The sequence below is a fragment of the Homalodisca vitripennis genome, chromosome 1 (genome assembly GCF_021130785.1).
Source record: "Homalodisca vitripennis isolate AUS2020 chromosome 1, UT_GWSS_2.1, whole genome shotgun sequence".
In the NCBI taxonomy this organism is placed as follows: domain Eukaryota; kingdom Metazoa; phylum Arthropoda; class Insecta; order Hemiptera; family Cicadellidae; genus Homalodisca; species Homalodisca vitripennis.
This window is the reverse complement of record NC_060207.1, coordinates 112254214-112281695: the sequence shown is the minus strand read 5'-3', so window position 1 is coordinate 112281695 and position 27482 is coordinate 112254214. Positions and strand designations below refer to the sequence as shown.

At 36.5% G+C, this 27482-nt stretch overlaps 1 protein-coding gene across 7 annotated transcripts in view; it reads left to right on the top strand.

Moving 5' to 3' along the window:
- LOC124369383 (vacuolar protein sorting-associated protein 35) overlaps positions 1 to 27482 on the top strand; it is a 74685-nt gene that overhangs the window by 32902 nt on the left and 14301 nt on the right. For all 7 annotated transcript variants that reach the window (XM_046827416.1, XM_046827409.1, XM_046827403.1 and 4 more), the window contains exons 7-12: positions 331 to 546; positions 5228 to 5376; positions 6351 to 6558; positions 8948 to 9060; positions 18642 to 18807; positions 21161 to 21340. In XM_046827416.1, coding sequence (XP_046683372.1) covers positions 331 to 546; positions 5228 to 5376; positions 6351 to 6558; positions 8948 to 9060; positions 18642 to 18807; positions 21161 to 21340 — 1032 coding nt within the window. The remainder of the gene's footprint in view (positions 1 to 330; positions 547 to 5227; positions 5377 to 6350; positions 6559 to 8947; positions 9061 to 18641; positions 18808 to 21160; positions 21341 to 27482) is intronic.

Sequence of the window (27482 nt, the reverse complement as noted above, 5' to 3'; positions counted from 1 at the left end):
AGGTTTCTGGGCAGTCGATTGAGGAATTTAATTCCCGTATACGTTGGTTTTTTCTCATATTGAGCTAGGCGGTGTGCTGGAAGACTGTAGAGTTGTGCGTTGCGGGTGTTGTGCGTGTGTATATCAGAACCCCCACACACATATCTATCTTCAGTGACACATATATTTCATAACATAATAACATGTATCGTAAAAGCTAAACTATATAAAATAAATAAATAGTTTATTGATAGTTTCCAATATGTAAAAAGCAACATGAAACCATTACTAATGTTGAAAGGAGGTAATTATCATTACATTTTCAAGTGTAACTGATCTGTATATCTCCAGGTCTTCCCTGATGAGTTTCACTTGGCAACCCTCAACGCTTTTCTCAAGTCGTGTGCTGAACTGCAGGCCGGTGTCAATGTCAAGAATGTGGTCATCTCACTCATCGACCGCCTTGCCACCTTCTCCCAACGCTCTGAGATTCTCACTCCAGAAATGGAACAGGAAATAGCTAAACTTTTTGACATCTTCTCTGATCAAGTGGCTTCAATCATCGAGGTAAGTCGGAGGACCAAGATTAGACTATGTCAGATGATAGTTGAGTCTGGGTGTGAGAGCCATTGATAGGATATTTTGATCTGGAAGACAAAACTACCGTCCTCATCGTAGGGAGAAGATAGAAAATAAAGTGGTGATGGTCGTGAAATGTATACAAACTTTTTCTGTATAAAATGGGGATGGTTTGAATTTTGTTTTCAATCATTTTAGGTCTAAATGACAAAATTAATACAAATATATACACACATATTTTTTAACGACATATATTTTTGGAACCCCAGTTTATAATCTGTCAAATAAAACTTAAAGTTAGAGGATACGACTTTGTAGTTCTTATAATATAGCCATTTCTCAGAATCTTTGTAAATTCCTTTGAAATAGTCTGGTTCTCTAGACTCACTTCTTGTGTTATTGGACGATTTCCAAAGGTTGTATGAAACATTTAAAGAATATGTGTATACTCAATTGTTGTTAGTTCAATAAGTAATACAAATAAAGTGATGAAGATACCTAAAACTGAAGATGATCACTGGTGACATTGTAATGTTATAATATTCACCCAGGAATTTTTTAACAGAATTCTTGTAATAATCAATAGTTCTATGTAGTGGTTAATTAAACTCCATACGTAATTTTTACTCATCACCACCATTTAAGTAATCCACATATTCAGTTTGTTTGGTATTGATTTTTTAACGTATTATGTGGTTATTTTTCTGATAATATGATAGAAACAAAGTTAAGGACAAGAATTTATAAAGGAGAACAGGAGAATTGTATTCAGATAATCAATTTATGATTGTAATAATGCAGACTGTATATGTTCAGTAATTGGTGGATAACAGTTAATTTTTTGGTTAATTATTATTTAATGGTGTATATAAAAAACTGACATATCAAAGTTTTTTTGTGGAGGAGGGGGTAACCATAACATAGTCTCAATGCAAATAAAAGTAAACGGTCACTATGGATGTGTATAGTATGTTCCATAATTTAGTAAAAACTGTATTACCAACTTTTATTGAACCTTATTTGCTTTAGTTCACTTCATCAAAAATAAATATTGTAAAGGAACCAAGAATGTCATAGGTTTGTCTCATTTAAAAAAGAGCAGATTTTTAAAGTAATCTACAAGCTTCTTTCTAATTTCAATAATTGCAAAATTAATCAAAATCATAGTTAATTATCATTTATACATTTCTGGACGGATTTCAATGCTTCATTACAGATCATTGCTTTGTGTTACTTGTCACAGTTTTATTTTAGGACATTTTTATAGTAGTAGAGGATAAATTCATTATCTTTAGTGACCTAATTAACCCTAGAAGTGGCGCGCGCCGTATATACGGCGCATTAGGCCGTCGTCAGACGCCAATGCCGTATATACGGCGCATTAACATGCTTTCATATTACGTAACGTTTGAAGTCGTAAATATTATCCGATCGTGATAAAACTTATATGGTTGCACAGAGGAAGAACCAAACTTCTCTAATATCGAGTTTTTAAGTTGTATTGCACTTTTATTTTCCTCTATGTGTTGTGAAATACTGACAGCTGGAATGAAGACAGCTGGTGGCTGGTTGCTATGTTGACGTCGTTGTCGTGTCTTTGTGCAGTCACGTAGCGTTTGTTTACTTGTGTTATTTAGGTTCAGTAGTGATAATATTATATTATTTCAGTGTATTTAGTAACCTTTTTTTCCGTATTAGTGAAAAATATGTCTTCCACAAACTATAAAGATCGTTCAAGTGATTTGAGGGAGTTAGTGGGTGAGCCTATGTCAAGTGATGATGAAGGACAGGATTCTGATTTCGACATTACAAGGGGAAGGTAACTTTAGTGATAGCTTATCTGATAGCTCATCAGACGATGATTATGTGCCCAATGCTGATGAAATTGATGAGTGGAACCTTGAACAACATTTGGAAAATGTGCCGCAAGCTCCATGTAGGCCTAACCTCAACTCTAGGCCTAGGCCTGAATCTCCCAACCTGTTTGACATTTCTGGGCCTAGTTCCAGACCTGATCCCCAAGTTACTGATCCTGTTGACTCTGTATGGGTGTCTGTCTTCCCCCCTGAAACCTGTAAAAGAAATACCCTTTTTGGTTAGGGAATCTAATACTGGACCTAGAAATTGTCCTGCAAGAAACTCACCACCAATAATGTACCTGTATCTATTCTTCACGCAAACAATCTGGAGACTGATATCTCGAGAAACAAAATATTTATGCTCAAATTCTATTGATAAGGCTAGGAATGAAGGCAAATTGAAAACGCATAGTAGGGTAAATAAATGGGTACCTGTAACTGTGAGTGAAATAAAAAAATACATTTCTGTAGTGATCAATATGGGGTTATCATTCCGTAACAATATTGTTCATTACTGGGATACCAACTCAAGCCAACATTTACCATTTTTCCAAAAAGTAATGTCTCTCAGACGATTTCAAATGATAAATGCAATGCTTCATCTCAATTCTACAGAAAATCCTCAAAAAGGACAACCCGGTCATGACCCATGGCACAAAGTCAGACCTTACATTGACGAACTTAACCATAATTTCAAAAAGTACTTTGTACCTTCCAAAACATTTGTATAGACGAAAGTCTAATAGGCATGAAAACAACAGAATGGTTTATTTACAATATATGCCAAACAAAAGGCACTGCAGATTTGGTTTGAAAAAATTTGAGGTATGTGATAGCAGGACTAGCTACATGATTCATTCTGAATTGTATTGTGGGCATTGAATTTTTTATCAGACGGCACTGATCCATTGGCACAGAGGGTAGTTATCTACCTTTTAGAACAATCTGATCTACTGGACAAAGGATACCACTTATTTACGGATAACTGGTACACTAAATTTCCCCTAGCAGAAAAAACTCTTTGAAAGAAAACACATACCTCACAGGAAACGATTAGGAAAAATTCTAAAGGACTGTCAAAATCTTTAATCAACAAAAATTTACAACCAAAAGAAATTGTTTATTTTAGGAAAAATGTTTTGCCTACTTGTAGGCTTTAGAGAGAAAAAAATCTAGTAAGCCAGTCTATTGTTTGTCTACCGCTGTACATGCAGAGAATGCAGTTGTGAGGAGTAAAAGAGGTACTGAAGTGGAGAAACCTGTTCTAATTGCCAAATACAATTCCTTTATGGGAGGTGTTGACGTAAAGGATAAAAGTATCTACCATGCCACCTGCAGTAGACCAACTAGAAGGTATTTGGAAGAATATTTTCTCAAACTTCCTTGATATGTCTTTGCATAATGCATATATACTGTACAAAAGTAATAGTGATCAGCCCATGTCTCGAAGAGATTTTATAGTCAGCATAATAGAGGAATTGAGTGCAGCTCCTAATGAAACTCAAGGACAGTTACCAATCCCAGGAGCGGGTGGTGATGTAGTCGGTCCAGTGCACGAACTCACTTTACTCCCCAACAAAAATAATCGGTTGTGTGCTGTGTGTAATGAAAAACACAAAATAAAGAAAAAGGACCAGCTATTTTTGTCCAGGCTGCAACTGCGGGGTCCATCAGAATTGTTACCACCTTCTAGAACACTTCTATAGACCAACAGTAGTTGGTAAGAAGAGGAAGGCAACCAACAGCGATTCAGAATAAAACTGTTGGACTACACTTGTAAATATTGTAAATACTGGTAAGTTGTAATAAATATTTTTTTATTTTGTTTCTGAAGTTAATTTCTAGACTTTAGAAATTATTAGATGTAGTTCATGGTCTTGAATACATACAGATTTATTATTTTTTTGCCACTTTCTCTGGACACAAAAAACTGAATTTGTACAATTTTATGAATTTTCGTAAAAATATGTAAATATATCACGTTTAAGCCATATAAACTATATATTTCTGAAATCAGCATAAAATTTCGAGTCAAATGGGTATTTTGAAATCTTTGTTTTATAAACTCAAAATTAGGTACAAAACGGAATTTGGAGTAAAAAAATTTTAAAAACCAAAAACTTCACATACTTTTTGAAAAAAAAAAAAAAAATAATGTTAAATAAAATAAAATTACCAAAAGATGTTTCTCTGTTCTTTTGTGAGAAAAATGATGTATAATATGTTACATTTGGACCATTCGTTGCAGTAAAACCAAGCTTTAGAAAAATACCTTACCGGTTACCCTAAAACACTGTGCCACTACAGTACGTTTGCGCGCCACTTCTAGGGTTAAGCAAAGCGACTGTGCAAACCTTAACAACATGTTAATAGAAATTAATTTTACTATTCAAAAGAAAATTTGTTATTGCTTTAAAGTAATAACACTTTCTACTTCAACTTAGTGTTATAGTACATGTTTACTATCCTTCCTTTGTCAAAAACAAACTTCAAACAAAGAATGTTTACTATGTTCCTGACATGTCTATTGTACCCTTGTGTATTAAATGACAATAAAGCTTTGTGATTATTTTAAGCAATTTTTTTGTATAATTTACAGTATTATTGATGTAAAACCCTAAAAAAGTAAGTAGTTCCAACACCAATGATTGAATATGTGATAGTTTAAACACCTAAATTTTTCAATAATGGCTCTCTACATTAAATCATATGGTGTTTTAGCTGGAGGCGACATGGTTTACAGAATGCTTTAATTTACGGATAGTTTGTAGAATTACATCTTTTAAATATGAAGTTTGGTTTGTTTATAGTCTCGTGTGGACATGCCTCCAGAGGACATAGCCTCACTGCAGGTGTCTCTAGTCAACTTAGCACTCAAGTGCTATCCTGACAGGCTTGATTACGTGGATAAAGTGCTCCACTCTACTGTGAACATCCTGCAACGGCTGGGAATAACAACGTGAGTTGTATTTATTTCTTCTGCACTAAAATTATTCAAACAGAGTGACCTTAATAGGATAATAGAATTTCAAAAGTTTGCCATTGTCAAATAAATAAATAAATAACCAAAATAGAACACTACTTTCGATAATTGGAACCTGTTCTCTTCTTCAGGGTCAAAAAACTTAAGACATGACATTGGCCATGCATAAAAATAATGAACAAAACATATAGCAATAAACTTGTTAATAGAAACAATTGTTTGTAAAAAATACCCGCATACATGTAAATCCAGAACAGTCAGGGAATGCACACATCATACCACTGCACTATATAGACATACTACTCAAACATGCTGAACTTTGGAATATTAAGTTCAGCACCATTCTGCACATACCAGACTAGGTAAAAATCAATTAAAACATATTTCGTGACATGTCGGCATGAGTCTGAAACATAAAGCAGGATGAAAATCTTGAGCAATTTCAGACTTTTATTGTAGCCTTTTTTCTTATATTACTTTATGTTCTTTAACTCTTACATGTAAATAATTTTTTTCACTTTTTTCTATGCTTAAAGACCCTTGCAATTTTTGAAACCTGAAGAAGGGGACAAATTTCAGTTCCCAAACATAGCTATTACTTTAGCATATGACAATGGCTAATAACTGAAATCATATTGTCTTTTCAAATCATCCATTGTCAGTAATAAGCTTTAAACAAAGAAGATTCGTTTATGACATTTCTGTATATACATTGGAATATACCCTAAGTTGTGTTTATGGGTTATAGGCATCCTAAACATAGAATTTCGATCCTATAAGTTCATTTTGAAAATTTTTGTTGTTGGGTCTTATATAAAATAATAATAAAAAATATCTGTATATTAGATGAGAAGAAAAACCCCAATTTCTTTTTATCACACAGTAATACCATTTTCTGATTCATTTTGATCTATTGCACCAAGTCCAATAATTGCAAAATTGATGTCCAGGGTGGTCTACTCCAGTGGGGTTGGTAAGGAGATGATGACACTGCTCCGGCTACCGGTGGACCAGTACAACAACGTCCTGACTGTACTACGGTTGGAGCACTACTCTCCATTGCTCCAATGTTTTGACTACAACGGACGCAAGACTCTGGCTGCATACCTGGTTAACAATGCCCTCAACAGTGACACCTACATCAACACTCCAGAGCAGGTGAGGCCATGGTGGTTCTGGTGGCAGGGCAGTTTTAAGCATTTTTGTTTCTTTATAGGAAGTAAAAGCTTCATGTTTACTGCAACTTGTGTTACTCATCACAATTTTCAGGGCAACATGGAAAAAAGACTAAACATAAAATGTTTACGAAAATAATGTGCAAATTAATTTATTCCAACATATAAGACAAACCCAGTGGAAATAGGGAATTCATAGGAATAATAACTGACCAAATTTGGGAGTGATTAGTTTACATTATAAATAGTATTAGACCCATCATTAGTACATAGGTTATTTGTTACATAAAGATGTATCATTTTATCAAGGTGCAAGATCTGGTGAGTATGGAGGATGACCAAAAACATCCCACTTAAATTTCCTCAAAAGTTCCATTGTTGCACGAGCAGCGTGTGGTCGGGCGTTATCTTGAATAAGCAGAACCGTGCACGACAAAAGTCCGCGCCGTTTATTCTGTATTGCCCGCCGAAGTCTGGTGAGAACTTCACAATACCTTTCTGCATTTATGGTTTCGCCACGAGGAAGATAGTCAATCAATAACACTCCACGCACACACTTTTGCAAGCTGAAGATCTTCTGTCATGATATTGTGCACAGATGACCGGCTAACTTCAACACTTGACGGCAGTTTATCCATAATTTCATCGAGAGTCACTCGCTTATCATTGTCAATAACTGCTCGTACAGCATTAATGACGTCAGGTTGCCGAGAATTGGCCGGTCGGCCACTACGCTCATCGTCATGAACATTTTCTCTTCCTTCCAAAAACATTGCACGCCAACGACGGAACATCTGAACGGACATAACATGTTCACCATACACTTGACACAACTGACGATGAATTTCAACGGCAGTTTCGTTTTTGGCGGTCAAGAAACGAATAACACTACGGACTTCGCAACTGGCGGCAGAACGCAGTGGAGTCTCCATGATGTTTGGGCAGCAACTGACTGAGAAGCGTGACAATGGGCCAGTGACCGGCGCACCTGTTGCCAACCGAACCGCGCTACATATCCCCGCCCACAGCTGCACGCTATGTTACGTACGCGTCTTTTTACAGAACAGGGAAACTTACTTTTTGGATACCCCTCGTACATTATTTGTTTCTGCTGCAATCAAAAAACTAAAGTTTGAAAATGTTCAAACTTTTGTATTTTTTGTAATTAGCACTTACAATTCCAAAGTTTAAAAAATGAAATGTTCGTTAAAGGTTTGTCTAGTATTTAAAAATTGTAATCAAAAATTACATTTAAGATTAGCAAAGAGGATTTCCTGGAATCCATTTTGTTAAGTGAAATGTTCCATTTTTGCTTACATAAGACACTTTTATGATTATAAAATTACCATAAATATCATACTACTGTTATTCATTACAAATTAATTAAATGACTTTTATTATTTATAAATACTATACATTTTTCTTATATTGTAAGCATATTATTTTTAGAAGTAAAGACATAATATATAAAATTCCTTTAAGATATGTGTTAAACATAGATTAATGTGAAGTTCAGAAATGTTATTCTACTTGGTAATTTTTGTCGCCCTTAACCTCTGTTTACCTAATTTAACAACACGCCTCAGAAAGGAACAAGCGGCCCATGTAGAACATCTAATATATGAGGTACTCAAACATGTCAATCAAGAGGATTTGGTAGTCTCGTATAAACCATGATGAAAACATATATCTCTATGAGTATGATACCTCATCAAAAATTAATCTCATAATTCCAAATATAAGAAAAAAAAATTGCAAGAGCCATAAATAACAGCAACTGAAATCATTTATTAAGCTTCCTCCTTCAGTTAGATCTTTACCTGTAACAAAGTTTAAATTTACTCAGAGTGGCTTAAGCTTGAAGAATTCTATAGTAGTATATGAAATGTGATAAGCAAATATTTGTGAAAAAGAATACACCATTTATTTTTAATTAATCGGAAGGTATAACCCAGCCAGAAGTGAACTCTTTGGGGGGGGGGGAGACAAGTGCACAAAGTTGCACTGTGTATACTACAGCATAATTATTATCATTGTTTTATGTCTGTTTATAAATATATACAATGCAAGCAGAGCTGAAAATTCATATGTGTAGCTTTTTTGTATGGTGAATTTGATTACCATTCAGTTTATAGTGATATATTTCCCCTAAATGCTTGTGAAAAACTACAAACTTACCGAAAAAAACGATATGATGTCCTCTACCTTTTTCTACTTTACCGGAGGTGTAACGAGGAGTAGTCTTTAAAGGGCTTAAATTTATTGTATCGAGGGTTATAATAATAAATAATAAATACCAAATACCTTTGTGTAAACTATTGTTGAAGTTTGTAAATAATATTTGTTTGATACATCAACACGCTCATTTACAGGTGGATACTGTGCTGGGGATGATTAGTCCTCTGGTAGAGGACCAGAAAGACCAGCCACCTATAGAGGAAGAGGACCCTGAGGACTTTGCTGAAGAGCAAGGTTTGCTGGGCAGGTATGTTATCGTCAACATAAATATACCCCTGTGTGTATGTGTATATATATATATATATATATATATAAAATTAGAATTAATAAATAATTCTAATTAATTAGTTAGAATTTTTATATTGCTAGATAGTTTTTTTTTTTTTTTTTTTTTTTTTTTTTTTTTTTTTTTTTCCTTCTGAGGGAAGAGGACACTTTGTCCCCGCACTTAGTCCTAAAAAGGACCTTTGCGCCTCCCTTACTTTTATTTGTGCCCTCAAAAACCGAGGGCTTTTGCAAAAACCAATCAGATTTAAGGGCTCCTGTTCTTTGATGTCCTTGGGGCTGAGGAGGTATGCTCCCAGGTATCTTTTCCTAGTCTCTACGATGGCAGGACAATCCAACCAAATGTGCTCCGCTGACTCCTCCTCCTCTCCACAGAGTCTACATTCGCTGCTCCGACTAAGGCCTACCATTCAAAAGGTGCTTTCTCAGAGGGCCATGTCCTGTCAACATTCCTAATATCAGTCTTATATCCTCCTTATTCTGGTCTAGGAGAGCTGTCCATCCTTTTGCATAAGGAGAGATAAACATTTTGGATATTCTTAAACCCGAGGCTCTGCTCCAATTCTTATATCTTGTCCTCTTTTCCCAATCTTTAACCAGAGCTTTAATGCTGGAGAAGGATATTTCCACATCCTGGCTCTGGCCCCACCAATATGGATTCCGCTCCTTTTTGGCGAGGATGTCCGCTTTTTCGTTTCCATGAATTCCTTCATGACCCGGCACCCATCCGAGTGTTACTCTATTACTTGTTGCTAGCTCTGCTAGGGCCTTCCTGCATTCCCAGACCGCTTTCGAATCAATCGAACAGGTATCCAGTGCCTTCAGTGCAGCCTGACTATCAGAGAGTATAAGGTATGATAATCCTTTAGTCCCCAACTGTGTGAGTCTTCTAGAACATGAATCTATTGCCATGACCTCCGCCTGAAAAACTGAGGCATGTCTTCCCAGGGGCACCGCCATGTCAACTCCAGGTCCATGTATTCCATATCCTGCCCTTGAGTCTAGGAAGTGAACCATCGGTGTAAAACTTCAGGACTCCTTTTTTTGGGTAGGCCTCCCTTTTAATCCATTCCTCCCTACTTCCGATAGAGACCGTGTATGGTTTTTCAAAGGAGTATTTCTTAACCATAGTATCAGATACTTTGGTTAGCATTTCAGCCTCAGGGAAATTTTCCAATATCTTCATATGGCCTTCTAGGGAGGTAACATTTATTACCTTTGTCCTAGAATGCTTCATTGCGCTCATCGCAGCTGTTCTCATCACTTCCTGGCCAAGAGGAGTATAACCCAGAACCGCTTCCATTGCTAGTGTTGGGCAGGAGCTCATTGCTCCCGTGATGCTTAAGCAAGCTAACCTCTGAAGACTCTGTAGCCTTTTTGCAGCTGTTGTTTGTTCGACCTTCGGCCACCATACTAAAGCAGCATATGTGGACCATTGGTTTCACTATGGTTTCGTAAATCCAATAAATCATTTTGGGTTTTTAAGTCCCCATTTAAATCCAAAGAGTCTCTTACAGGCCCCAAGGGCCATTATTGCTTTGGATATCTTGTTTCTAATATGGGAGTTCCAAGTGAGCTTCTCATCCAAGATTAAACCCAGATACTTCACTTCTTTTGTTTGGTTTATGCTGATTCCCTCCAGGACCGGTTTAGCTAGCTGGAATTTCCTTTTCCTGGTAAAGGTAATCATGTTTGTTTTTGATGGGTTGATCCGCAGACCTTCCCCATGACACCAGTTGCTTATGAAGTTCAGTTCTGTTTGTAATTGGCGTTCCAGCCTGCCAGTGTTTTTCCCTTTAATCATAAGCACTAGGTCATCCGCATAACATAGTAGCCTTATCCCCCTCTTCTCTGCTTTTCTTAGGAGATCATCCACTACCATCGCCCACAGGAGAGGAGATAAGACTCCCCCCTGGGGGCAGCCTCTTTGGGCCGTGATCGCAGCCGATTCGTCCCCGTACTTGGCTTTCACCTGTCTGCTTTTTTAGGAGGGCTACTATCCATTTGACTACGTCTGAGGAAACTCCAAAACGTTCCATCGCAGTCTTCATGGATTGATATGCTACTCGGTCGAAAGCTCCTTCAATGTCCATGAAGACGCTGACTAGGGCTTCCTTTTTTTCGAAGGTATTCTCCACCTCTCTCACTAAAACTGTGGAGAGCAGTGGTGGTTGATTTTCCTTCTATGTATGCGTGTTGTGTGGGGACTAAGTGGGTGTTCCAGTAATATTGCGTCCCTTATGTGTCTATTTATTATTTTTTCCATAGTTTTTTCACCATGAAGGAGGTTTAGGCTTATGGGTCTATACGAACTGGGTTTTGTTGGATCCCTGTCATTTTTCCGCAAGAACACCACTAGTGCTATCCCTCCAATTCTTTGGTATATATCCTAGGGCGAAACTGCTTCTAAATAGAATGCTAAGGGTATTTAGTAGAATGTCCAGCCCCTCTTGAAGCAGGGCTGGAAAAACTCCATCCGCCCCAGGAGATTTTAAACGGCTTGAACGATCTTATCGCCCATTTAATTTCTTTCGTGTGTGAATAGTCTGTTAGACACCTGTCTGGCTTTTGCCACCTCCCGACTGGATCCCCCCCCATATAGAGAATAAGTATCCTCATTACGAGTTAGTTGACCCCCCGGGAAGTGTGTCTCCAGAAGTAGTTCTAAGGTCTCCTTCCTGTTCATTGTTAGGTCACCGTTGTCCTTTTACTAGAGTCCCCATAGGATTTGTATGCTCCGTTTGGAGAGTTTTTTTGAAGCCTGGATGCCTCGGGAAGACTGTTGATATTTTTACAGAAATTCCTCCAGGTTCTTCTTTTATTTGTTCTTAGTTCTTTCTTATATTCATTTTGGGCCTGTAGATAAGGGAGCCAGTCGTCTGTCCTTTTTGCCCATTTTAATAATTTCCTCGTTTTGTTTCTTAATGTTTCCAACCTCCCAGTCCACCACGGCACATCCTCTTCAACCGGTTTTGCCTGGGAGGACAGTTTTTTTCTCGTAGGCCTTTATTATAGCTTGCTCTACTATTTGTGCAGACCTTTCTAATTCAAATTCATTTCTCTGCAAGGGTCCTATTTCTTCCAACTCTTCTGCCAGGGACTCTCTGTAACCTCTCCAGTTGGTCGATTTAGGAACCCTGTGGGTCACGTATCTTTCCCCTGTCTCCTCTATGTCGAAACCTAATTGAGACAGTGGTCCGATAGTGAGGCCTCCTTGGAGACGTGCCACCCTTACTATATTTATGTTTTTTAGTCCTGTAGATAGTGTTATGTCCAGGACTTCTTTCCTATTTCTAGTTATAAAGGTTGGGCTTGACCCTCTATTCTCTAACACTAGATCATTGCTGAACATAAAACTGTAGAAGTTCCTCACCTCTCTTGTTTGTGTTCGTACTTCCCCAATACGTGTGGTGAGCATTGCAGTCGCAGCTGAGAATGAGGGCCGAGCCTCTGTCTCTGCAGCTCTGCAATAGTCTTTCTAGTTCTTTTGGTGGGCAGCTTGTTGACGGGTTGGGGAAGTAAGCTGAGGCTATAGTAACCTCTCTGTCCCCTTGCAGTGAAGTCACCTTCACTGTAGCCGCCACCAGATCCCTTGTTATTAGATCTGTAAATCGGAAAGACTGTTATTAGTTTTGAAGTTAGAATACAAGTTCTTGGGTTTTCAATTGTTCGATCATAAATGAGATTACCTACCTGAGTTGTCAGTCCTCTGATGCAACCTCATATAGATCCAAGGCTCCTGGATTAGGGCGATATCCAGGCCTGTTGAGATAAACCTTCTTCCCAAGATGTCAGTTGCGCCCTTTGCATGGTGTAGGTTTATCTGTATTAGGCGCATACTTACGCCTTCTTCCCACCTCCCCCAGGTGGTCCATCCCCGTCTCTTCTTCTGGATTGCTTGGAGACTTTTATCCCCTTTTCTTCCTCGAGCCGAGACGGATGGTCCTTTGAGTGAAGGTCCCTTCTTCAAGAAGAGAGAACAGGTGGGTCTTTCTTCTTCGACCGCTGCTCTGGCTTGTGGAGTAGACCTTTTAGGTAAGGTATGTACAGATTGCTCTGACACCTTCGTGGCCGTCCTCCACTTCCATCTCTTCAGCGGGTCATTTTTTCTGTGGTGACCGTCTCAGATTTCTCTGTAGTTCCCCTCTTCCCTTGTGGTTGTTCTATGTTTTCTTGATGTTTTTTCTTCAGTCTAAGCTGAACTTTCCCAAAACTTGTAGCCGATCCATGGACCTTCCTTCTCAAGTTTGTTCGCTGTAGCGCAGTCGACTGCCCAGGGTGAGTAGACAGACTTCCCCTCGTCGCTTCTCCGCAGAACATTCCATTCTCCGACAGATAGCTCTTTGTTTTGTCCTTTTAAGAGCTTCATTATCTTTTCGGTTGTGTCAAGTATGCTGTCAGGAAGATAGACAGTCGCGATTCTCGCACGAGGGATTTCTTCCTCTGGTACTATCCTTAGACTGGCCTCTTCCCAAGGCTTTAGGGAGTCTTGCTTTCCTTTAAGCCATTCTGCTGTTTCAGTGTTTTCGCAGGTGAAGATTAGAACCCCTTGTCTCCTGTTGATACCGTAGAATCTTGGAGAGTAGGGACCCTCCTGTTCCTCCACGATAGCTTCCAGGATGAAGCTCTGGATCTTCTCCATCTGTTCGGTTGTGAGTAGTGTCTCGGGATCGGAAAATTGGAGTGCAAGACCCCTACCCTTATACCAGCTACCGCTTGTTTGTATGAAGGTTTCTGGGGTTGTCCAGATTGCTCCTTGCGTTTCCCCTTGATTTCCTTCGTTCTTTGTTTTCTTCCTCTGATGGGCCTCCGGAGTGGATCCATCAGAGTGAGGTCTTTTCGGTTTCTTTCCCTCTTTTTGTTTGTTCAGTTTCTTATTTCTTTTCTTCTGGGATTGGTTTTAAGGCCAATTCCCTGGCTTCTTCTTCTTGGGAGTACCCTCTTTTTCGGAACCAGACCATGCGTTTCCTGGCGGCTCCACATAACTTAGGCAGTGCTGGGAGCTGTCTCTCGACTTTTGCTCCCTCTTCCTTCTGGTGATCGCCCTCCAGTATCGCATCTTCTTCATCTGTTACGACTATGACCGAGTCGGAGGCTATTGGACTTCTACTAGGAAGTCCGCCTGTTTTTTGGGTTTGGTCAGGATTGCTAGGGTCAGAGCCCATCATCAATCCCTCTGTGTTTCGTGAATTTTTCATCCACTTTTTGAGTGCTACAAGAGCTCTCTGGTTTTGTTTGTTTTTTCTGTAAATTCTGTACTCATTGTGTTCCCACGAGTAGCGGAGATCTAAAGGTCACCCAAGCATTGTCCCGCTCTACTTGGGGAAGGCTAGGTTTAAACTGGAGGTCGCCAGGTATCCAGAGTTCGCATATTTACGACCAAGCTCTCCCTTGATCACGCAGCCCTCGGCATATGCTGTTCCACCCTTGGCTTGGATTAACAGAAGGAAAATTAGAATTAGAATAGCTTAAGATAGATTGTTGGGAAGATTACCCGACAGGTGAGAGTAGTGGGAAAAGAAAGTTAAAAAATTTGGATAGTTCAACAGATAGTTTAGTTACAAATATTTATATAGCGGTCCCAAGAGTCATAGGTTTTTATATGACCTAAGAACAGATGAAATATTTCTAAAACATTACCAGTTTTCTTTTTTAGTGTATGAAGCTGCTTTGTTTCACTTAAAAAAGCTTTTATTTCATTATATCTGCTGGCCCTACATATTTCGTGCCTAAGACATTCAGATCAAATTAACTGCATCCTTCTTCTTTTTTTCTACCAGTTGAAACTTTACTTGACACATCTGAAAACATACTGTTTTAATTTGGCTTTTAGCATTACCTAGTTATCTGTAGCTTAGAAGTTTTATAAAAGTATTTTCTTATGATAGCATGTTAGTAATAAAGGTAAAACAGTAAATAATGTAAAGTGTACACTAAGTGTATGTAATTAGTGTCACTTTCATAACACAAATATCTTAAGTAAAATATATTTATTTCTTATCATTTAAATCATTTATTAGTTAATAAGATTATATCTTTTCTTTAGTAGAGTTTTAACTTTATAAAAGGTAATCTATACAACTATCATTAAAACCAACAAATCATGTTTTGTTACAGGTGTGACACTAAAAGTTGTTCTATCAGTTGCTTAAAAAAACTTATTTTAAATATCTGAGGTGACTACTTTATGTGCATTAGCCTCAAACTACATATATATTAACTCAATTTACTTGTAGGGAAACCAACAGTAAAAAAATTACTTGTTACAAAAACATAAATGCTTGCTTGGTCACAAGCAGTGATGGCGTATTTAACTGTAAACTAGAAAAATATATGAAACTGGAAAAAATATACCCTTAATTTGTTTATTTTAATAATATTGGATTTTTTGTAATGTTGTATGTAGTTTTTTTTTAAATAAATTAATAAATATTTTTAAATTGTAAAGTGTATGTATGGAAAGAATAGCTGATGTGGTCTTGGCCAATTCCATTTTTCCGTGATTGTTATTTCTGTAATGCTGTATGGCTAGAATGACAATTTTTGTTTACTTTCCTGGTTATATTCTGTTTAAAAAAAATATATATATATCTATAAGACGTTTATAAATTTGACTTATTATATTCATATACTCAGAATAACTATAAAACTGTGTAGTACTGGTTTAACAGTTTATTAATATGATTTTATTGTACTCAGTATTAGTAATCTAGGTGTAATTCCAGCCAGGGTTCCACTGGAATATATAAGGGAATTAACTAAATACCATAAAATGTCTTAATAATTTAAATCTGAATAATAATTGGAAATCCCAAATAATTTTAAATCCCAAGTATTTTTATTGTTGGATTGAGAGTACATGCACACTCTGGATACTCAAGATGATAGTATGTGAGGGTCATCCGTAATGTACTGGTAAGTTCTGTTTTGCGTTAACTATTCGAGCGAACAGTGTAATGTGCATGCGCACCAACTCCAGCATACATTGCACACAAAATGATGCCGTTTGCAGTGAAATCATTGTAGAGTGCTGTTTAATGTGTGAATTTCAGATGTTCAAAACAATTGATCAACCCGCAAAGATGATCAGTAATCCGGTTTTTGACAGCAAGGAATATTCCAGCAGCAGATGTTTATAAATAGACAAGTGAAATGTATGACCCTAATGTGATGAGTGAAAATGTCCATCATGAACTGTGATCTGGTCGGCAACCATGATCACAGAATATTTGGTGTTGATGAAAAGATTCGTGAAGATTGTCGATTTACTATTTCATTATTAGTGTTCGAATTTCTGACCGTCAGTTAAAAGACATTGCACAAAATTGTCTCTGAACATTTGAAATTTCGCAAATTGTGCTCACGTTGGGTTCCTAAGCTGCTAACTGAGGAACACAAAATGAGAAGAATGGGTTTGCGCTCTTGAGTTTTTGGTCCGATATCATGAGGAAGACAATACACTTTTAGAAAACATTGTCACAGGTGATGAGACATGGGTTTTTCAGATAACTCCAGAGATGAAATGCCAGTCAATGGCATCCCATGACAACACCGGTTAAAGTCAAGGTCAAACAAACAATCTCAACACGCAAGGTTATGGCAACCGTGTTTTGGGATATACGAGGGCTGTTTTTTAAGTAAGGGCCGTTCTCCCGTACACGGTAGTAGTTCGCGTTCCTGCCGTAACGAGCGTGCGCCCCGCCTCCCAGCATTCTTAGCGAACAACTTCATGCCAGTTGCAGCTCTGTAGCTAACCTGTATGCATTACTGTGGATCTTTAAAATGTTTAAGATTATCGAATCACCCGCCGCGTGTGAGATTCGGTCAGTGATACGATTTTTGACTGCAAGAAACATGTCGGCTGCTGACATTCACCGTCAGCGTTGTGAGGTGTATGGTGCCAAGGCAATGAGTGAAGGTAAAGTGCGGAAATGGGTCCGAGAATTTAAAGATGGCCGCGAAAATGTCCACGATGAAGATCGCTCAGGCCGGCCATCTGTGATCACGGGAAATTTGATTACTGCAGTTGACGCAAAAATTCATGAGGACCGACGGTTCACAATAACCACTCTCTCTATGGAATTTCCTCAAGTGCCCAGGTCAGTACTGTACAAAATTGTGTCAGAAAACCTAAACTTTAAAAAATTGTGCTCAAGATGGGTACCCAAACTCCTCACTGAGGATCACAAAAAAAAGAGATTAAGCAGTTCTTAGACTTTCTTGACCCGCTACGACGAGGAAGGAGACGACATGTTGAGTCGAATTGTCACAGGAGATGAAAAATGGGTATCCCATATCACTCCTGAATCAAAGCAACAGTCCATGGAATGGCGGCACACAACATCTCCAGTCAAAGTCAAAGCCAAGCAAACGCTGTCGCGGCGCAAAGTTATGGCAACTGTGTTCTGGGACAGGCGCGGTGTTTTGCTAGTGGACTTTATGCCGCGAGGAATGACGATTAACTCAGAAGCCTACTGCACAACCCTGGCCAGTCTCCGACGCGCCATTCAGAACAAAAGACGCGGCATGCTGATAAAGGGAATTCTGCTCCTCCACGACAATGCAAGGCCTCACACCGCTGCTCGGACACAGGAAATGATCGACTCTTTTGGCTGGGAAGTTTTGAATCATCCGCCGTACAGCCCCGACCTTGCTCCGAGCGATTTCCACCTTTTTCGTTACTTGAAAAATCATCTTGGCGGGAAGCGCTACAATGACGACGAAGAAGTCAAGACGGCCGTGAACTCCTGGTTGTCAGAGCAGGCGGCAGATTTCTTTGAAGAGGGATTTCAAAACTTAGTTTTAAGATATGATAAGTGCCTTAACAAACAAGGCAACTATGTAGAAAAATAAAGAAAAGTATGCAGATTCTGAAAATAAATGTATTTTGAAAAAAATAATTGTTGTTTATTTACAAAAAAAAAACGGCCCTTACTTAAAAAACAGCCCTCGTACATGGAATATTGTTAGTCAGGTTTATGGAACGAGGAAGAGCAATAAATGCTACTGTTCATTGCAATACTCTGACTAAACTTCCATGTGCAATACAGAATAAGCAACGTTGCCTATTCACATCTGGAGTTCTCTTGTTGCATGACAACGACCGACTCTCCCACTCTTGTCATCCAAACCCAAAGTCTCATCAGATTATTTGGTTGAGAAAAGATGTACCACCCGGACTTGGTGCTAAGTGACTTCCACTTGTTTCGCTACCTAAAGGAGTTTCTTGATGGTAAGCAATTCAACACTGATAACAAGGCCATTAAAGAAGCCGTTGAAAATTGGTTATCCTCACAGGCGGCAGACTTCTACGACATCAGCATTCAAAAGCTCGAAGAACATTAAGACAAATGTTTAAACACAAATGGAAAGTACATGTTGAAAAATAAAGAAAGATTTCAGGAATCTAATAAAATAGGTTTTTTGGAAAAATATGTTGTTTTTTATTTTTTATATGAAATTGCACCTTACTTTCTGCATGACCTTTGTAGTAACCAAGCAAACCCCACCTGACAGTTTTTACAAGAGCCTGTTGTATTTTAGGTTTATCCACCACCTGAGGTCAGAGATACCCGACCAGCAGTACCTGATTCTGAGCACAGCCAGGAAACATCTTGGTGGCGGAGACAGACGTATCCGTCACACCCTCCCTCCTCTTGTCTTTCAGGCTTACCAACTCGCATTCAAGTACAGCAATATGCGTGATGAGGTTAGTACCTTTGGCAGGCAAGTGTAATTCAGGACCTACCTAGGAGATCCCACTTAGACCCTTTAGAGTGATCTGAACTCCTTTTATTTTTGTTGACTTTCATCCTTAAGTGGAGAGTAATTCTTGTGAAATGTTCATCTTATCTCTGAAAAATGAACTTATCTGCAATGTCAAGTATATCAAATAATATGAAGTAACTTATCCTTCAATTTATAAAGTTTTTAGCTAGTTTTTATTTCTGATTTACAGTTAGTAAAATCTGCATGTTTCTGTTCTCATTTCGTCGTCAAAAAAAATTCAGTATACCATGCAAGTTTACATTTTGTGAAGTGTTATGTATAGTACTGTTTTTTACTTGGATTATACAAAGGTTATTTTGTTCATATGCAATGTTTAAATAGAGTTGAAAGTATTCTTTGTAATTTGAATCATACTTGACCATGCAACTAGTATTCCACCCTAGCTTGTTTGGACGTGACATGTTTGTGCTCTTACCTTCTGTACAGTGAATGCCTGGGTTCATTTTCTCGTATCCAGATTTCAAGCTGTTGTACAGCATGATATTTTTTAGTGGCAGTCCTTTATCACACATTATAAGTACACGTTTATGTATTATGTATTAAATATCTTGGAAGAGGGTATTAAACACCTGAGGAAGAGGGTAGATTTCAGCCCTCGAAATATAGTGGTATGCATTTTGTAACATATAACTGTGGTAAATGGCTGAAATCCTATTACCCTTTGAAATCATTGTTTAATGTAATAAGAGCCAAGGTGAGTTCTTTGTTATATGAGCGTTATCGTTTTCTAAGTAGTTGTGGTAATGGACAAGATGGATTTATTTAACCAAAATCAAGAAATACTGTGATTTTATAAATAATAATAATTTATTTGAAATTTGTATATTCTATGTTTATGTTTCTGTTTCTCATGTCCTATTTTACAATTGTGTAATTGTTATTTTACTAGATCTATTCAAAATGCTGTAAGTACTATTATTAATGTATTTGATGTATTTTAATGTATTTATTACTTGTAAAGAATACTGCCTTTTCCCTTACCCAACCAAGCTCTAGTCCTGCAGGTGGTCGATTAAGAGTGCATAAACTGTATAAAATAAATCTATATTATGGCAAAATGAACTGTAGCTCTAGCCAAAAGCTATGATAAGAACTCACAGGATGGCACTGTTTATGTTTTGGTGTTTACAACATAAAAGATATTAAATACAGGGTGAATTTAAGTTAGTGTCGAAAAATTTTTTGGGTGATACTACTCAGTATTATAGACCAAAATATGAAAATAAAAAATCCCTATCACATCTATCTTTTAACTACGACCAATTTCGCTATTTTGTTAAAAAATCATGTTTTGTTTCAATAAAACTCAATTTCCTCCATTATTTTTAATATTTTTTTTAATTCTGAATCCATTTTTTAACTTGCCCATTTTGTGGGCTTTAAAATGACATAATGCAAGAATGAACAGTTACAAAAAAGAATAATCATAAAAGTAAGTAATCTACAAATTGTTTTCAAACTGCCTGCCTCCGTTTCTAATGCAGGCTCTCGCACACTTCCTCATGGCCCTAACCGTCACGTTCAAAGATAACTTGTTAAAAGGTTATTTTTGACGATGGAAGGATTGTGAAGGAAACAGGATTTTTCCGGACATTTGCCATCGTTCAGTGAAACACAGTGGTTTCACTGAACGATGGCAAATGTCCGGAAAAATCCTGTTTCCTTCATAACTTGTTACGCACTATTTGGGCAGCTAACTCAATCCGGTTTCTTAAGTCTTCCTCAGAGTGTACAGTGGTCGAGTAAACTTCCTGTTTCATAGTCCCCCACACAAAGAAGTCCATAGGATATAGGTCAGGAGATCTGGCCGGCCAAGCTACAGCTCCAGCGCGACCTATCCATGTCGGGGTAACCGGAAACGGAGGCAGGCAGTTTGAAAACAATTTGTAGATTACTAACTTTTATGATTATTCTTTTTTGTAACTGTTCATTCTTGCATTATGTCATTTTAAAGCCCACAAAATGGGCAAGTTAAAAAATGGATTCAGAATTTAAAAAAACATTAAAAATAATGGAGGAAATTGAGTTTTATTGAAACAAAACATGATTTTTTAACAAAATAGCGAAATTGGTCATAGTTAAAAGATAGATGTGATAGGGATTTTTTATTTTCATATTTTGGTCTATAATACTGAGTAGTATCACCCAAAAAATTTTTCAACACTAACTTAAACTCACCCTGTATTTATTTTACCACAGGTAACTGTCTTGATGTAAGTTCTGTAAGATTAATTCTATGTCTGTACTTGACCTTCAATTGTTGTCATGTGCAGGATGAAAACTGGCAGAAGAAGTGTGGAAAAATCTTCCAGTTTTGCCGCCTGACCATTAGCGCTCTGATTAAAGCAGAATTGGCGGAGTTGCCTCTCAGATTGTTCCTGCAGGGGGCTCTTGCCATTGGTCAGATTCGCTTTGAGAACCACGAGATTGTGGCATATGAGTTCCTTTCACAGGTACAAACAAATATCAAACACATACGCTGATAGATAAATCTACTTTTAATAATGCTTATTGGTTATTCTATGCATAATCATATTAGAATTCAGAACTATAATGTTTCAGCCAATTCTGATAGCTAAATTTACTTGATTAGAAATTTATTAAGTTGTGATTTACTAAAATTTGAATTGTTCCAAAATATCTTGTAACGAGTTCCAGTTTCATCCTCTTTCAATAAAAAAGAAAAAAATCCACAGAAGTTTCAATACCTGAATGTTGCCTCCTGGACATTCAGAGAAATTGAGTTTCAGAGGCTTTATTTTACCATGAATATAAATTTCTGCAAAAACAAAACAACACAATTTATCAACTTTACACTTGTCAGCTGACATGAGAACTATCTAAGATTATGGTGTCTAGATTGTAGAAGTCCCTTCAGATCTCTGATTCTCTGATTCAAGATCTTGAATCTTGAATCTTGAATCAGAGATCTGATTTCTCAACAGATGGCACAGCCTGATTACTCTGGAATTTAATTATTTTCATGCAAAAAAGAACATCGTTAAAACCAACCAGGAATGCAATGCAGCAGAAAGGCAATTAAACCTGTTGCACTTATAGGAGAGGCTGTCATAGAAAGATGTTTCGTACAATTAAAAAGTATATTTCCAATCTTGGAAAGTTTCGTGTAGGTGTCATTACAGAAAGTACACAGAGAAGTTTGCTGTGAAGTTTTGTACAATGTAACCTAACATTTAAATAATCAATTTCATTTAAAGAAAATTAATCCAAAATCAGGAGCTAAATGAAGACGATGCATGAGAGTAAAATAAAACAACAAGAATCCATTCAAGAAATGATACACTTTGTAAACCGCATTTAGTAATTACTGTTATCTCTTTCTAGGTTTTTCTTGTTTGTAGCTTTTAACTTTAGCTATGCTGTTTTGAGCTTAAAACTAATCTTGTCTGCATGTATAATTTAACATTGTATTATACGCCATTTAAAACAAATTTGTATTATTTTAAATGTTTATCAATTATTATTACATCAGACTAAATTTTCTGATAATTTTTAAATAATCATGGAATTCAGATGAGAATTGTGAGTAAGGTGGCAGCAGGGTTTTGGTGAGGAAGGCAGTGGTGATGCAGCAGTAGAGGGTAAGGCGGTGGTAAAGGAGACTGTGGTAGTGGTATTGACACATAAACTCAACTAGTATCTTTATTTATTTTTTAATCTTTTTTAAGATATAAGGATTAATAAGGGTCAAACTTATTTTATTTATAGCTGTTTTGATACAATATACTCAGTTTCACCAGTGAAGTAAGCTTGTACTGAATTATTTGCAGTTTTCTTCTTAGCTAATTCTGCCTTGTCTCTCTTGATTTGAAACTTATAACACTGTATTTGCTGCAACAATACAGTGTTCACTGAAGCTGAGATGTAGGCATATTTATTTGTAGTCTCCTCCTTCACATGTGTCATAACTTTTTTTTCATGTTTACAATATTTTCTCTGTGATAAGTTGTTCTGTGCATTATTCTATTTCATGTTTGTCTTTATCTAGGACATTTATAGCACCAGAAAGTACACAGAGTAGTTGTGTGCTGTGCAGTTTTGTACAATGTAACCAAACATTTAAATGATCCATTTCAGTAGAGAAAATTAATCCAAAATCATATATTGTTCTGTACATTTTTCTGTTTCATTTTTTTCTTTATCTAGGACATTAATAGCACATCCAGGTCTACTTCAATTTAATTCCCTGAGTGAACAGAATAGGTGCCTGGCACCTTGCAAAAAATTTTACCACTTACTGATCTCGATAAAGCTTGTTGCCAGTTGAATTTTTATCGGTTTTTGTTTTGATTACTGTCTCTGTTTTTCAAGCTTTATTCAGTTAGGCTACTGTCACTTTCTTCTCACAAGAAGTGAATAGTACGAACCCTTCCAGTGCAGCTAGCGCCTAAAAACACGGAACTGATGATGCTTTAAACGCAGGTAGCATCTATAAACGCAAAAAGCTTTACTTTTGAAATGGTGAAGAATCAGGTCTCAAAACATCTGTAAGAGAGCAGGTTGATTTTCGACTGCCGGGACTAGACAAAGCACTTTGTCGTTGTTGTAACATATTACACCCAACAGTTGGCTAGAAAGCAACGGCCCCCATTTTTCATATGGCCTGTGATGCAGTATAAACAGGTCCCACTCAAATACTGAATGTTTGCGATCGGCATGTGTTTGTTTATAAACACAAAGTAGAAAGACAATCAGCAATGTCAGGTCTTACACATGTTTTGGTTGGCCAGACATTTTAATATAAAGGAAGGTTGTATAAAGCAATAATATTACGCATCACAAGTTACAATATTCAACCTAAGACTAATGGAAAATATTGCAACATAACAAGTTAGACTGAAATAGACTTAATATATCAGTGTAATATGTTTACTTTAACAACTTAAAAATATTTTTCCATATATATTTCAGAGTTTTCTCATTGATTTTATCAATATTTCAAAACAATTTGATGAAAAACGAGTTTAAAACAAAATTAGATGGCACTGTACTTGTCACGGAACGGTTCCATGATAAAACTTTTGAGCCCAAACAAGCTGTCATGGAACTGTTCTGCGATACATGGCCAATTGGTTAAGAGGATAAAAATATAATTTTTCATAACTTAAGTGAAAGTGATTTCAGAACAGGATGTTAATGATAGATCTGATTTAGTAAAAATAAATAAACCATAATTAGTCTAATTTTTTCCATTTTGTATAATTTTACTAAGAAATACGTAATTTGAGTGCATTTTTTTTTATTTTATGTGCAATATTTTGTATTTTTCATATTATAATATTTTATATTTCATCAGTACTCCAATTCATTTATTCTAAATAGATACAGTTTATTAAGTACAATATTTCAGTTTTTTCTTTATAGGTTATCATATGAAGTTTACATTTTCACATGTAAATATGTACCAAACTTACTTATCATTGTATACTAATTATGCTGAAACTTCAGTTACAATTTACTCGTTATAAATAACCTATATAAATGTAGTGTAACCTGTTATGTAGTGTTTCTCTATGCATTATCATGCAATGCAGTTTATTTTAAATTTCAAATGTTTTGATTGTGTATAAAAAATTTTAAAATATATAAAGTAGCATTGTGAATGTTTTGAAATAGCGTTTGGGAGTAATTTTAAAGTAAAGTTTGGTTCAATTTTTTTTTTGCTTTTAAGGCTGTAGGAATCTTCAACTTTTGCACTATAATTTTATGTGTTAACTAACAGTCTTAAAAATAGTCTTCTTTTCACCTTCTTCTCATCTTCATATGGCACACATTCTTTGTCAATTAAAGAAATGATTTTTAGCCTATCGTTAGTCACTCAAAGATTATGGGGGCTCTCTGCAGAAAGAACAGAGTATTTTAGTGTCAGTGACAGGAAGGGGAGGAGGGAACATGTCCCAACAGTAACGACTCGTCTGTTGTAACAGCTTAAAGATGCATTGTAGCAACTACTAATTTCCGAAAGAATCATAATAATAATGATAACAAGAGACCCTATCCATCTAAAACGTTTAGGCCTAAATTCATTACTGGTAAATCGACCGAAACTCATAACCTTACTATTGCTGAAAACAAAGTGTTTTTATTTGTGTCCCGATTGAGTCCTAATACTACCTGTGAAGAACTAAAGTCTTACCTAAACACGAAAATTAATGGTAATTACATAGTGGAAAGTCTGAATGCAAAGCGCCCAGAGCTATATGCCTCCTTCAAGGTAGGTGTACCTGCAAGTTGTTTTATTTGTGTCCCGATTGAGTCCTAATACTACCTGTGAAGAACTAAAGTCTTACCTAAACACGAAAATTAATGGTAATTACATAGTGGAAAGTCTGAATGCAAAGCGCCCAGAGCTATATGCCTCCTTCAAGGTAGGTGTACCTGCAAGTTGTTTTATTTGTGTCCCGATTGAGTCCTAATACTACCTGTGAAGAACTAAAGTCTTACCTAAACACACGAAAATGAATGGTAATTACATAGTGGAAAGTCTGAATGCAAAGCACCCAGAGCTATATGCCTCCTTCAAGGTAGGTGTACCTGCAAGTTGTTTTATTTGTGTCCCGATTGAGTCCTAATACTACCTGTGAAGAACTAAAGTCTTACCTAAACACGAAAATGAATGGTAATTACATAGTGGAAAGTCTGAATGCAAAGCGCCCAGAGCTATATGCTTCCTTCAAGGTAGGTGTACCTGCAAGTTGTTTTAAAGATATTTTTTCACCTTACTTTTGGCCCAGTACAGTGTTTGTGTCTAAATTTGTGACCAAGATAAACTTAAACTCCCACAAGGAAGTTAAAAAATAAAGTTGATCATCTGGAGTTAATCTTAAAAGACAGTCAAACCCATGTTTTATGTCTTACGGAACATTGGCTTGCGGATGATGAAGTACCATTGTATGTTCCGGAGGGATTTATTATTGTTGGTGCGAGCTACTGCCGACAGCCTCCTTGGGTGCATGGTGGTACTTCAGTTTTAGTCTGACTGGCATTTCTTTTGAATTATTAAATATTAATAGTTACTGTGTAGATTATATTTGTGAGGCATCAGCAGTAATATTAGTAGATTATAGTTTTATTGTCTTAAGTGTGTATCGCACACCCAACACAGATTTTAATAATTTTATTGACTGCTTAGAAAAATTACTCATCCATCTCTTATCTAGGCCTTTTAAATACTTTGGGCTTTCAGGTGACTTCAATGTTGACCTGTCCAAATCAGAAAATTCAGAAGTTAATTATTTCTTAAATATTCTTAGATCTTTGGATCTGTACCCTGTAAATACAAAACCTACACGTAATCAGGCATGCCTGGATAATGTTTTCACAAATATTAATAAAGAGTGGACGAAATGTTTCTTATTAGGTCAGGACATTAATTCTGACCATGCTGGCATGTGGGTAGATTTTTTAACCACATCTTGTAATAGTAAGCCTACTTTAAATAATATAAAATATAATGATAGGCCTTCTCGTGATAAATGTCTAATGAATAATGACAGGATTAGTGATTTAAGCCAAAACCTTAGTTTTTTTTTATTGGAATGTATATATAGTTTAAGTGATGTACATACTGCCTTTTCAGTGCTCGTTCATGTTTTGACTAATTATTTTAAAATGTATTGTCATATTTTTACTTGTACAAAACAAGGCTAAATCTAAGATGTCCACTAATTGGTACACACAGGAATTAAAATTAATGCGTTCTTATATGTTAGTGTTGTATTATAAGTGGAAATCAACCTCATCCATTGTGGACAAAGTAGTATTTAAGAAGTTTCGAAAATTGTATTACCAATCAATACATGATGCTAAATTAGCTGCAAACAATTTATTTATTAAGAACTCGCATAATAAATGCAAAGCTCCTAGAAAATTTTTCACAACACAGTAAATAATGGGAACCTAGTCAATGATAAATGTAAAATACCTATTTCCCCGACCGAGTTAAATCATTATTTTGTCAATGTACCTGTTAATATGAATTCCTGTAACCAAACTAATGTAAATAATAAGATACATTATATAGATTTAGTGCATAATTTGTCTAATGCAAATGTTTCTCATAGTTTTAGGTGGAAAACTGTAGCTGATAAAACGGTTAAAAATATTGTTGTTAAACTTAGTAATTCTCGTAGTGAGAATGTCTATGGGTTTTCAAATTATTTAATTAAGAACATCATTGAATCAATTATAGAACCACTTACATTTTTAATTAATCTAGTTATGTTCCAGGGTCAGTTTCCAACTTGTTTAAAATTTGCTAAGATAACACCTATTTTTAAGAAGGGGGATAATCGTCTTGCGAAAAATTATCGCCCCATTGCCATCATTCCTGTGTTTAGTAAAATAATAGAATCATGTTTAATGACTCAATTGTATGATTATTTTATTGCCAATAATCTAATGTACAGACATCAGTATGGTTTTAGGCCTAAGCATTCCACCTCTCGCTCTGGAAACTATTGTTGAGTATATTTTAAGTGAGTTATAAAATTAAAAAACTGTTGGATCTAGTTTATTAGATTTAAGTAAAGCCTTTTATCTAGTCAATCATACTATTTTATTTTATAAGTTAAA